The 14,449-nt window shown below is 41.3% G+C and overlaps 1 protein-coding gene across 1 annotated transcript in view; it reads left to right on the forward strand.

Moving 5' to 3' along the window:
- The first annotated feature begins 181 nt into the window (after nt 1–181).
- Nucleotides 182–14,449, forward strand: part of LOC124022016 (NLR family CARD domain-containing protein 3-like) — a 29,125-nt gene continuing 14,857 nt past the window's right edge. The window contains 6 exon segments of the mRNA XM_046337072.1: nt 182–310; nt 5,832–5,948; nt 6,304–6,388; nt 6,517–6,745; nt 7,949–9,719; nt 10,006–10,179. Coding sequence (XP_046193028.1) covers nt 183–310; nt 5,832–5,948; nt 6,304–6,388; nt 6,517–6,745; nt 7,949–9,719; nt 10,006–10,179 — 2,504 coding nt within the window. The 5' untranslated portion in view covers nt 182.

Consider the following 14,449-nt stretch of genomic DNA (forward strand, 5'->3'; position numbering starts at 1 on the left):
ATTAATAAATGATAACATTTAACATTAAATAATTACTGTGTTTTAACCACAAACAACATTTTGGATCTCTGTTTAGGGGTCAGTGCTCTAAAATGAGTCTCTCTGTGGAGAGAAAGGAGGGGGGCCCTGCCTCTAAAATGAGTCTCTCTGGGGAGAGAAAGGAGGGGGGACCTGCCTCTAAAATGAGTCTCTCTGGGGAGAGAAAGGAGGGGGGCCCTGCCTCTAAAATGAGTCTCTCTGGGGAGAGAAAGGAGGGGGGACCTGCCTCTAAAATGAGTCTCTCTGGGGAACATGACACCAAAGCTAAGAGGTGAGATGACAATTTTTGATATCATTATTATGAGTTTATTTCCAAAATGTTCACATTTGTTTTTTAATCAGAAATGGTTGCTTATGGGTATCTTCAATATTACTGTTCTTAGAATTTTAACTAATAGATTTTAGATGGGTATATATATATACTCACGTAGCTATCTTAATTAACATGAAAGCACTTACTGTAAATCACTCTGGATAAGAGTATCTGCTAAATCAGGGGTTCTCAATCCGGGTCTGTGGAGGTACTGCAGGGGTTCTCAATCCGGGGTCTGTGGAGGTACTGCAGGGGTTCTCAATCCGGGGTCTGTGGAGGTACTGCAGGGGTTCTCAATCTGGGGTCTGTGGAGGTACTGCAGGGGTTCTCAATCCGGGGTCTGTGGAGGTACTTCAGGGGTTCTCAATCCGGGGTCTGTGGAGGTACTGCAGGGGTTCTCAATCCGGGGTCTGTGGAGGTTCTGCAGGGGTTCTCAATCCGGGGTCTGTGGAGGTACTGCAGGGGTTCTCAATCCGGGGTCTGTGGAGGTACTGCAGGGGTTCTCAATCCGGGGTCTGTGGAGGTTCTGCAGGGGTTCTCAATCCGGGGTCTGTGGAGGTACTGCAGGGGTTCTCAATCCGGGGTCTGTGGAGGTACTGCAGGGGTTCTCATCCCGGGTCTGTGGAGGTACTGCAGGGGTTCTCAATCCGGGGTCTGTGGAGGTTCTGCAGGGGTTCGCGGCACCCTGACTGTACTCGTTGCAATGTTAGACATTTGATAGAATTTTCACATGACACGACCACTTTGCCTATTCTGAATTATTGCCTAATATAATATAATGCATCTTTTAGACAATATAACCGTTATATCTACACTTCTGTTTAACAACTCTAAATATCTTTGGCATAGTAGGAAAAGTCCCTTGCCAATAATGTTGCCTACAATGTTGCATTCAATGTTCATTTTCATCAAACACATATTACACCCTAGATTCCTTAAATTGCTAAATTCATAGCCATGCCCAATTTAGGATTATTTTTTAACAACATGATGTTGTGCTCCAAAAGGAGAACTTGAAATAACATGATGTAGATAATTAAATAACAACATGAAGTTGTGCTCCAAAGGGAGAACTTGAAATAACATGATGTAGATCATTAAATAACAACATGAAGTTGTGCTCCAAAGGGAGAACTTGAAATAACATGATGTAGATCATTAAATAACAACATGATGTTGTGCTCCAAAGGGAGAACTGGAAATAACATGATGTAGATAATTAAATAACAACATGAAGTTGTGCTCCAAAGGGAGAACTTGAAATAACATGATGTAGATAATTAAATAATCAGAAGAACAACGTGTTTATTATTATACACTCTTAGAACAGAAGGTTCCTTATAGAACCAAAAAGGCTTCTATCACTTCCTTAATATATGGAACCACTAAAACATTATATATATTTTTTGATTCAGTGAAGAAGAACCTCTAGAGATCTGATCAATGGAAGGTTAATGTTTAGAGGATGTGAATGAAGCAGCCTTCCAGTCATCAGATCACTTCTGGTGAAGGTTAATGTTTAGAGAATGTGAATCAAGCAGCCTTCCAGTCATCAGATCACTTCTGGTGAAGGTTAATGTTTAGAGGATGTGAATCAAGCAGCCTTCCAGTCATCAGATCACTTCTGGTGAAGGTTAATGTTTAGAGGATGTGAATCAAGCAGCCTTCCAGTCATCAGATCACTTCTGGTGAAGGTTAATGTTTAGAGGATGTGAATGAAGCAGCCTTCCAGTCATCAGATCACTTCTGGTGAATGTTAATGTTTAGAGGATGTGAATGAAGCAGCCTTCCAGTCATCAGATCACTTCTGGTGAAGGTTAATGTTTAGAGGATGTGACTGAAGCAGCCTTCCAGTCATCAGATCACTTCTGGTGAAGGTTAATGTTTAGAGGATGTGAATGAAGCAGCCTTACAGTCATCAGATCACTTCTGGTGAAGGTTAATGTTTAGAGGATGTGAATCAAGCAGCCTTCCAGTCATCAGATCACTTCTGGTGTTTTTTCCCCGGCCTGGGATTTGAACCAGCCACCTTTTGGCCACAGCACCAACTCCTTAGCCGCTGGGCGAAAACCTGAGTTAATCTGCCAAAATGAAGTCAAATTGCTGTGCAGACATAAATGGTATGACTTACTATAATTATTATACATAAATCATTGCTAAAAGCATAAGACATACTGTTGCATGTAGGTCTATATTATTAATGTATTGATCATATAGAAATATAAAACACTATTTTAACTTCTCCAATGCAATTACATGTGGCTCAGGAACCACTGACTCACTGCATTATTCTATAGTATTATCAAGACACCTGCTGTTAACTCTTAACTACTTAGGACACCTGCTGTTAACTCTTAACTACTTAGGACAGCTGCTGTTAACTCTTAACTACTTAGGACAGCTGTTGTTAACTCTAACTACTTAGGACAGCTCACCAGGTGTCCTAAATATCTGCCGACTAGGTGGGACTAGAGACTTCATGCATAGTTACCCACCCACTTATACCTTGGGCTTGGGATTGTAGACCTGTTGTCCTGAGTGGCAGCTATTGTATTCTAGTCATTCTCACATGCTCACATGCTGTGTTTTTGCAGTAAAAAGTATACTGTATATGTCAGTATATACAGTATATGTGTGTAAAATGTCTTTATTCTCAGCACTTATATGACCAATTTTCTACTCTGAGACACTTTGGCGATATGGTCCCTGATCTCAAAATATTGTTATAAAAAAACATAGAATGTTTGTTTCACATAAAAATAAAAAATGAATATTACTAATGTAACCCACTGTAAAGACTGGGTTTAGGTTATTGTGTTGCACAGCTCATGTCCGCGTTCTGCAACTGTCTGTGTCCCCGTACAGAACTGTCCACGTCCCCGTACAGAACTGTCCCCGTACAGAACAGTCCGCATCCCCGTACAGAACTGTCCCCATACAGAACTGTCCCCGTACAGAACTGTCCGCGTCCCCGTACAGAACTGTCCGCTTCCCCGTACAGAACTGTCCGCGTCCCCATACAGAACTGTCCCCGTACAGAACTGTCCCCATACAGAACTGTCCCCGTACAGAACTGTCCCCATACAGAACTGTCCCCGTACAGAACTGTCCGCGTCCCCGTACAGAACTGTCCGCTTCCCCGTACAGAACTGTCCGCGTCCCCATACAGAACTGTCCACGTCCCCGTACAGAGCTGTCCCCGTACAGAACTGTCCACGTCCCCGTACAGAACTGTCCCCAAACAGAACTGTCCCCGTACAGAACAGTCCCCGTACAGAACTGTCCCCGTACAGAACTGTCCCCATACAGAACTGTCCATGTCCCCGTACAGAACTGTCCCCGTACAGTACTGTCCCCGTACAGAACTGTCCCCGTACAGAACTGTCCCCGTACAGAACTGTCCCCACACAGAACTGTCCCCATACAGAACTGTCCACGTCCCCGTACAGAACTATCCGTGTCCCCGTTCGGTGTGGCGACATGCATATTGTCCGGCTACGCGGCAGAGTGGACTGAGGTGATCTTGGGGAATAACGACGGAGTTTGTTACAGTGTTGAGACACCGAAGTTTATTGTTCAATTTGCTTTTTTCTTTACGGTGAGGGACAGTGTGAGTGTAGCCAGATCCTTTTCACTCTCTATCCTTGTTTCATTTTGTGTTTCACCGGATTCGTCATCATCATCGAGACGAGGGACAGACGAACGACCTGCTAGCTAGCCAAGCTAGTCGGTACAGCTCAGTAAGCTAGCTAGCTACTCTACCAGCAGCATCCTAGTTATCCTAGCTAGTCGGTACAGCTCGGTAAGCTAGCTAGCTACTCTACCAGCAGCATCCTAGTTATCCTAGCTAGTCGGTACAGCTCAGTAAGCTAGCTAGCTACTCTACCAGCAGCATCCTAGTTATCCTAGCTAGTCGGTAGAGCTCGGTAAGCTAGCTAGCTACTCTACCAGCAGCATCCTAGTTATCCTAGCTAGTCGGTACAGCTCGGTAAGCTAGCTAGCTACTCTACCAGCAGCATCCTAGTTATCCTAGCTAGTTGGTACAGCTCGGTAATCTAGCTAGCTACTCTACCAGCAGCATCCTAGTTACCATAGCTACTCTACCAGCAGCATCCTAGTTACCATAGCTACCACTACATCATCACCGGCTGTCTGCATTTCTTGTGGTCCGATGGAGCTCCCCGGTTGTTTCTTCCACCTGTTAAATCCCGGTGAGGCTTCTCCCTCTCTCGTTGACAGATGCTGGCTGCCTCTGTCCGGTTCTCCTCTCTTCACTAGATGGACGGTAACTTTAGTGTTTAACCCCTCTGTGTCCAAGGACCAAACTTTTGAATATTATTTTCGGGGCGCCTCAAGGAGACTGGAAACAGTCCGTTTTTAACAACGCTTTTTATGGACGAAGTTCATTGCATCCAGGAGCCCAGTTTCATAATACCAATGAATGTATGGAAATGTGGGAAAATACGTTTTTCTGGACCAGAATTGACTGAATTAATGTTCAGGTTTATTAATAACCGTTACATTAATTAAGTATCATTTCAAAACATGAGCATAAAAACAGGTAATAATAAACATGAATCATCATTATATTACTTCACAGTAATCTGTTAAATGCTTTTCAGTCCTTCCTCTTGTGTTAGCAGTGTGGAAAGGGACAGAAAGAAGCACACAGGAGTTTTCCTGTGAGGGGAGTGGTGGTGTATCCAGGGAGAAAACTAAACTAATCTTCTGAAATGTCATTTGTGGTCTTATGCTCCCATCTATTAGAATTATGAAGCAACTGCAGTAGTGAATGTGTAATTCCTTATTAAAGTAGTATTTACTGTACATAGTCCATCGGTAAATAGCCCACCCAATCTACCTACCTCATCCCCATATTGTTTTTATTTACTTTTCTGCTCTTTTGCACATCAGTATTTCTGCTTGCACATAATGATCTGCTCATCATCATCTATCACCTATTTATTGCCTCCTCACGCCAATTGCACTGTATATAGACTTTATTATTTTTTTTAAAAAAATGTCTACTATACGCTTGTTGATTCCATGTGTAACTCTGTGTTGTTGTTTGTGTCACACTGCTTTGCTTTATCTTGGCCAGGTTGCAGTTGTAAATGAGAACTTGATTGTTCCCAACTAGTTTAACCTGGTTAAATAAAGGTGGAAAAAAATGTATATATATATAATAATACATATATATATATATATATTTAGCAAATAAACATGATTATATGTCTCTCTGAAATGAAACATCAATTGACAGATTGTTTTAACTAATAGATGTCTGCCATTGAACAATCGCCTGATTAGCTTGTGAAAAACACCAAACTCTTTCATAATTTCTTTAAACAATAAGAGCTAATTTACCAACATTTCTGAAAAGTGATATATAGCGTTATGGAATGAAACTCTTCTTCTGTTTCCCCATCTGAGCTCAGAGTAGATGAGAGATGTAATGTTTGTCTCTGTTGTGTTGAAGACCAATCAAGCAGGAGAGACCAGCCTCCCCTGTTCCCAGCTGTGTGTCCATGAAGAGTGACGAGTCTATGGATCCTCCTATCCTGTTTAGAGAGGGAGACTTTTCTACTGAACAAAGGTAAGAAGAACTCATGGGTCCTGGTCAGTGAGTTAAACAACACTGTCTCTAGTCATTTCTCCTCCCATTTTCCCATTTATTGTTGTTGTTTTCATAATCCATAGGCTAATCATATTGTCCATTTTCATAGTCGTAAAACAATATTAAACAAACACAACATTCCCTCCGTGTGTGTGTGTGTGTGTGTGTGTGTGTGTGTGTGTGTGTGTGTGTGTGTGTGTGTGTGTGTGTGTGTGTGTGTGTGTGTGTGTGTGTGTGTGTGTGTGTGTGTGTGTGTGTGTGTGTGTGTGTGTGTGTGTGTGTGTGTGTGTGTACTCCCTGGATGAGGAGATGTGATCTCATGTTTTGTCCACAGAAACCAACAGGAGAGATCAGAGTCAGAGATTCTCAGTGGTCAGTCTTCCCAGAGTCATCAAACAGACCTGGCCTCCACATTCAGTGTATGTTGTCCTGTTATGTACATTTGTTTTTGTTTACCTCAAGTAAAGTTGATCTGTCAATCATTCATTAATGTGTTAATGAGAAGCATTTAGTCTCTTGCTTAACTTATTTACTTGATTTATTTCAGTTGCTTGAAGAGAAAATTATGACATTTGTGAAAAATGAGCTGAAGATGTTCAAGAGGATTCTTAGTCCAGAACTCCCAGAAGGCTTTGAGAGTCAGAAGCAGGATAAGGAAGTGGTGGATGCTGAAGATGAGCAGCAGGAGAGCAATGCCAGAGAGGGGGCTCTGAAGATCACACTGCACATCCTGAGGAAAATGAACCAGATGGAGCTTGCTGACACACTGGAGAAATGTAAGATCTGTCTGCCTCATGTTGAATGATGTTTTATAACATTTAAAAGCTGTAGCTAAAGTACAGCTAAAGTAGCTGTGTAACTCAATGATGTTGTAGCAGCCTTAACACAACACCTAGTGATCTCATCAAGTAGCAGCAGGGATGTGTTGTGCTGATTCATTTAGAGAGAGAGAGAGAGACAACATTAATAATACCATCAATGAGGCGCAGTGGTTAAGGGCGCTGTACTGCAGTACCAGCTGTGCCATCAGAGACTCTGGGTTTGCGCCCAGGATCTGTCGTAACCGGCTGTGACCGGTGAGGTCCATGGGGCGACGCACAATTGTCGTCCGGGTTAGGGAGGGCTTGGTCGGTAGGGATGTCCTTGTCTCATCGTGCACCAGCTACTCCTGTGGCGGGTCGGGCGCAGTGCGTGCTAACCAAGGTTGCCAGGTGCACAGTGTTTCCTCCAGCACATTGGTGCGGCTGGCTTCCGAGTTGGATGCGCGCTGTGTTAAGAAGCAGTGTGGCTAGGTTGGGTTGTGTATCGGAGGACGCATGACTTTCAACCATCGTCTCTCCCGAGCCCGTACGGGAGTTGTAGCGATGAGACAAGATAGTAGCTACTAACACAATTGGAATTGGGGAGAAAAAGGAGTAAATTTAAAAAAATAATAATATAATCAGTCACACCAGTCACATTTATACAGTCAGTTAAGAGAATAAATTATTATAATGTAAAACTTTATAACAGTCCTACAATACTGTAGACATTAAAACAGACGTAATATGTCACGCCTTGGTCATTGTATCTTGTGTTTTTGTAATATGTTTGGGTAGGCCAGGGTGTGACATGGGTTTATATGTTGTATTTCGTATTGGTGTTTGTATTAATTGGGAGTGTGTATTATTAGGGGTGTGTCTAGTTAGGCTTGGCTGCCTGAGGCGATTCCTAATTGGAGTCAGCTGATTCTAGTTGTCTCGGATTGGGAACCGTATTTAGGTAGCTTGAGTGCGCGTTTTATTTCGTGGGTGATTGTACCTGTCTTAGTGTTAGTCACCAGATAGGCTGTATTAGTTTCACTCGTTTGTTGTTTTTGTATTTTCAGTTATTTCATGTACCGCATTATTCTTCATTAAAAGTCATGAGTCGGTCTGACTCTCTACAAACAACAGACGAAGTTCATTACATAATACTAATATCCTCTGTGTTGTTTCTAGATTCAGATGAGCTTGCTGTGATTTGCCAACGTGAACTCAAATCTAATCTAAAGACGAAGTTTCAATGTGTATTTGAGGGGATCGCTCAACAAGGAAACCCAACACTTCTCAATAAGATCTACACAGAGCTCTACATCACAGAGGGTGGAACAGGAGAGGTCAATAATGAACATGAGCTGAGACAGATTGAGACAACAACCAGGAAACAAGCAAGACCAGAGACTCCAATCAAATGTAACGACATCTTCAAACCCTTAACTGGACAAGACAAACCTATCAGAACTGTGCTGACAAAGGGAGTCGCTGGCATTGGAAAAACAGTCTCTGTGCAGAAGTTCATTCTGGACTGGGCTGAAGGAAAAGCAAATCAGGATGTCCAATTTGTATTTTCATTCCCTTTTCGGGAGCTGAATTTGATGAAAGATGACAAACACACTTTCATTGAACTTCTTAATCACTTCTCAATGGAAACCAAACAATCAGGAATCTCCATCTACAACAAGTACAAAGTTATGTTCATCTTTGATGGTCTGGATGAGTGCCGACTGCCCCTAGACTTCCAGAAGAACAAGATCTGTTGGGACGTCACAGAGTCAACCTCAGTGGATGTTCTGCTGACAAATCTCATCAAGGGAAATCTGCTTCCCTCTGCTCTCCTCTGGATAACTACCCGACCTGCAGCAGCCAATAAGATCCCTTCAGGGTGTGTTGACCAGGTGACAGAGGTACGAGGGTTCAATGACCAACAGAAGGAGGAGTACTTCAGGAAGAGATTCAGTGATGAGGACCTGGCCAGCAGAATCATCTCACACATAAAGACATCAAGGAGCCTCCACATCATGTGCCACATTCCAGTCTTCTGTTGGATTTCTGCAACAGTCCTTGAACACATGCTGAAACATGAGAGAGAAGAGATGCCCAAGACTCTGACTGAGATGTACACACACCTTGTGGAGTTTCATACCAAACAGAAGAATGAAAAGTATCTTGGGAAAGAAGAGACAGGTCCACACTGGAATAAAGAGAGCATTCTGTCACTGGGAAAACTGGCTTTTCAACAGCTTGTGAAGGGCAATCTGATTTTCTATGAAGAAGACCTGACAGAGGCTGGCATTGATGTCAATGAAGCCTCAGTGTACTCAGGATTGTGCACACAGCTCTTTAAAGAGGAATGTGGGCTGTACCAGGACAAGGTGTACTGCTTTGTTCATCTGAGCATTCAGGAGTTTCTGGCTGCTGTATATGTGTTCCTCTCATTCATCAACAACAATCAGAATCTAATGGAGAAACTGCAAACAGAAGACGAGCCTGAAGTTACTTTCTATAACAGTGCTGTGGATAAAGCCTTGCAAAGTGAGACGGGAAACCTGGACCTTTTCCTCCGCTTCCTTCTGGGCCTCTCAGTGGAGTCCAATCAAAAGCACTTACGAGGTCTACTGACAAAGACAAGAATCAGCTCACAGAGCCATGAAGAAACAGTCAAGTACATCAAGGAGAAGATCGGGGAGAATCCCTCTCCAGAGAGGTGCATCAATCTGTTCCACTGTCTGAATGAACTGAATGACCATTCTCTAGTGGAGGAGATCCAAAGCTACCTGAGATCAGGAAGTCTCTCAAAACCCAAACTGTCACCTGCACAGTGGTCAGCTCTGGTCTTTGTGTTGCTGACTTCAGAAAAGGAGCTGGATGTGTTTGACCTGAAGAAATACTCCAGATCAGAGGAAGGTCTTCTGAGGCTGATGCCAGTGGTCAAAGCCTCCAGAGCTGTTCTGTGAGTAAATAAAATGACATATAAGAACTAATCTTCAGGAAGAAATATTCAGTTTAGAGAAAAATATGTATTATAATATGTATAATATATTATTTTGAAAAACATATTGAATAAATTCATTGATTTTCACATTAGTATAACAATATGACAATACAATTCTAGGAAACGGAAGATGAATCTATATGTTGTTTGAGAGAATAAACCAAATGCATCTGCCATTGTCTTTCTACACTACTGGTGTTAAATTAACAGTGTGTTTGTGAAGTCATGATGATCTCTTTATCAGGCTGTCAGGCTGTGGAGTCACTGAGGAAGGCTGTGCTTCTCTGGTCTCAGCTCTTAAGTCAAACCCCTCACACCTGAGAGAGCTGGATCTGAGTAACAATGACCTGAAGGATTCAGGAGTGAAGCTGCTCTCTGCTGGACTGGGGAATCCCCACTGTAAACTGGAGACTCTGAGGTCAGTATTCCTGTAGTTGGTCAACAAGTGATAACTGTTCACCAGATCCACATGTGTTTACCAGACACACATAGTCCACACCATATGTGTTTGGACAGTGAAGCTTACAGTTTTACATTTGGTGCTCCAACATTTAGGATTTGAGATATAATGTTTCATATTAGGTGACAGTACAGAATGTCACCTTTTATTTGAGGTTGATGGTGAGAGGTTAGCATGTTTTGTTGTAGCCTCTAACATTCTCATTCATTATTATTCATGATTCTTTCATGATTTTTCGTAATCATGGCATCATCAGGATTAATTTATTATTGTTTATAAACATGTTATCTACGCTCTTAGACAGAAAAGTACTCATCATCCACCATTTTATTATTGGGCAAAACACAACCAAAAACACAACCAAAACATGTTTTGTTCCCCGAGCCACTTAGTTATCACTTTTGCCTTATGGCAAGGTGCTCCATCATGCTGGAAAAGGCATTGTTCATCACCAAACTGTTCCTGGATGGTTGGGAGAAGTTGCTCTCAGAGGATGTGTTGGTACCATTCTTTATTTATGGCTGTGTTCTTAAGAAATATTGTGAGTGAGCCCACTCCCTTGGCTGAGAAGCAACCCCACACATGGTCTCAGGATGCTTTACTGTTGGCATGACACAGGACTGATGGTAGTGCTCACCTTGTCTTCTCCGGATAAGCTTTTTTACGGATGTCCCAAACAATCAGAAAGGGGATTCATCAGAGAAAATGACTTTACCCCAGTCCTCAGCAGTCCAATCCCTGTACCTTTTGCAGAATATCAGTCTGTCCCTGATGTTTTTCCTGGAGAGAAGTGGCTTATTTGCTGCCCTTCTTGACACCAGGCCATCCTCCAAAAGTCTTCACCTCACTGTGCGTGCAGATGCACTCACACCTGCCTGCTGCCATTCCTGAGCAAGCTCTGTACTGGTGGTGCCCTGATCCCACAGCTGAATCAACTTTAGGAGATCGTCCTGGCACTTGCTGGACTTTCTTGGGCGCCCTGAAGCCTTCTTCACGACAATTGAACAACTTTCCTTGAAGTTCTTGATGTTGCGATAAATGGTTGATTTAGGTGCAATCTTACTGGCAGCAATATCCTTGCCTGTGAAGCCCTTTTTGTGCAAAGCAATGATGACGGCACGTGTTTCTTTGCAGGTAACCATGGTTGACAGAGGAAGAACAATTATTCCAAGCACCACCTTCCTTTTGAAGCTTCCAGTCTGTTATTCAAACTCAATCAGCATGACAGAGTGATCTCCAACCTTGTCCTCGTCATCACTCACACCTGTGTTAATGAGATAATCACTGACATGTTATTGGTAATGGTGAGAGGTTAGCATGTTTTGTTGTAGCCTCTGTAACATTCTCACTCGTTACTATTCATGATTCATTCATGATTTTTCTTCGTCATGACATCATCATGATTAAATTATTATTGTTTAGAAACATGGTATCTACTCTCTTAGTCAGAAAATTACTCCACTCATCATCCACAATTTTATTATTGCTAAAAAAGAACTGCAAATGCAACCTACGAGTTTACGACCAAATACTAAACTTTTGACTACTTTAATACACTATAAGTGAATTGGTCAGAATACTTATGTCTTCTTCTAATGGGGAGGCTGGAAACATAAAGTGTTTTCATTTCAAAACGTGAAACAGATATGTATTAAAATATCCTCAAATAAAAGATGACATTATAAACTATCACCTCATATGAAACATTTGACCTGAAATCCAAAATGTTGGAGTACAGAGAAACATTTAAAATGTTAGCTTCACTGTCAAAATAGATATGGTGTGGACTGTATACTCAATACATCTAAATCTGATACCTCACTGTCTGAATAGATATGGTGTGGACTGTATACTCAATACAATCTAAATCTGATACTTCACTGTCTAAATAGATATGGTGTGGACTGTATACTCAATACAATCTAAATCTGATACCTCACTGTCTAAATAGATATGGTGTGGACTGTATACTCAATACAATCTAAATCTGATACCTCACTGTCTAAATAGATATGGTGTGGACTGTATACTCAATACAATCTAAATCTGATACCTCACTGTCTAAATAGATATGGTGTGGACTGTATACTCAATACAATCTAAATCTGATACCTCACTGTCTAAATAGATATGGTGTGGACTGTATACTCAATACAATCTAAATCTGATACCTCACTGTCTGTCTTTTGACTGATACTGCTTTTTAAACTGGTCTGGTCAGTCTACTATAATATTTGTTAATATGCATCTTTCTATCTACAAGCAATACTTGGAAAATGTGTCATTTATAATAATGATACATTCATAAATGAATAGATATGGCAGGTTTCAGGACACTGATATATCTGAACATTAAAAATATATATACTGTCCCTATTTTCACCTCCAAAGAATATCAGTGTGATTTTAATATGACTTTACTCTTTGCAGGCTGTCAGGATGTCTAGTCACAGAAGAAAGCTGTGCTTCTCTGGTCTCAGCTCTGGAGTCAAACCCAACACATTATTTGTGCACGAGTAAGAGCTTAAGCAGGGAAAGCTAAGCATAAAATTGTAATACAACCTCTGCCACTGTATTTCTTCTGTGTTTCAGACTCGCTGTCTGTAAACTCAGAAACACATCATGTAAAGTGTTGGCCTCAGTTCTCCATTCAAACCCCTCACACCTGAGAGAGCTGGATCTGAGTAACAATGACCTGAAGGATTCAGGAGTGAAGCTGCTCTCTGCTGGACTCGGGAATCACCACTGTAAACTGGAGACTCTGAGGTCAGTATTCCTGTAGTTGGTCAACAAGTGATAACTGTTCACCAGATCCACATGTGTTTACCAGACACACATAGTCCACACCATATGTGCTTGGACAGTGAAGCTTACAGTTTTACATTTGGTGCTCCAACATTTAGGATTTGAGATATAATGTTTCATATTAGGTGACAGTACAGAATGTCACCTTTGTTTTTGAGGGAATTCATACATATTTTACCGTTTAGATATGAAAAGTGAATAATGATGAATAACAAAGTTATAGAGGCACAAATATCAGTATAAATGCTCATCACCTCTGTTATTGGTAATGGTGAGAGGTTAGCATGTTTTGTTGTAGCCTCTGTTATTGGTAATGGTGAGAGGTTAGCATGTTTTGTTGTAGCCTCTGTTATTGGTAATGGTGAGAGGTTAGCATGTTTTGTTGTAGCCTCTGTTATTGGTAATGGTGAGAGGTTAGTATGTTTTGTTGTAGTCTCTGTTATTGGTAATGGTGAGAGGTTGACATGTTTTGTTGTATCCTCTGTTATTGGTAATGGTGAGAGGTTAGCATGTTTTGTTGTAGTCTCTGTTATTGGTAATGGTGAGAGGTTGACATGTTTTGTTGTATCCTCTGTTATTGGTAATGGTGAGAGGTTAGCATGTTTTGTTGTAGTCTCTGTTATTGGTAATGGTGAGAGGTTAGCATGTTTTGTTGTAGTCTCTGTTATTGGTAATGGTGAGAGGTTAGTATGTTTTGTTGTAGTCTCTGTTATTGGTAATGGTGAGAGGTTGACATGTTTTGTTGTAGCCTCTGTTATTGGTAATGGTGAGAGGTTAGCATGTTTTGTTGTAGTCTCTGTTATTGGTAATGGTGAGAGGTTAGTATGTTTTGTTGTAGTCTCTGTTATTGGTAATGGTGAGAGGTTAGCATGTTTTGTTGTAGTCTCTGTTATTGGTAATGGTGAGAGGTTAGTATGTTTTGTTGTAGTCTCTGTTATTGGTAATGGTGAGAGATTAGTATGTTTTGTTGTCGTCTCTGTAACTCTCTTACGTATTATTATACATGATTCCTACATAATTTTTCTTAGTCATGGCACCATCAGTATTCATTTAATAGTGTTTAGAAACATGTTATCTACTCACTTTGACAGAACATTTCTCCAGTCATCACCACCATTTTAATGGGCAAACATAACCAAAACACAACCAAAACAAAATGCAAATGCAATCAACGAGTTTGAGTCACAATGTAATGTAGTCATATGGCTGGCATATTGTTCTCAATTTCCGCCTGAAGACATACCCTAATCTAACTGCCTGTAGCTCAGCCCCAAAGGCAAGGATATGCATATTCTAGGTATCATTTGAATGGAAACATTCTGAAGTTTGTGGAAATGTTAATTGAATGTAGGAGAATATAACACAGTAGATCTGGTGGAAGAAAAGAGAATACGTTTTCTGTTTTTTATTGTTGTAGTATCAT

Source organism: Oncorhynchus gorbuscha, unplaced genomic scaffold (assembly GCF_021184085.1).
Source record: "Oncorhynchus gorbuscha isolate QuinsamMale2020 ecotype Even-year unplaced genomic scaffold, OgorEven_v1.0 Un_scaffold_1264, whole genome shotgun sequence".
Classification (NCBI taxonomy): Eukaryota; Metazoa; Chordata; class Actinopteri; order Salmoniformes; family Salmonidae; genus Oncorhynchus; species Oncorhynchus gorbuscha.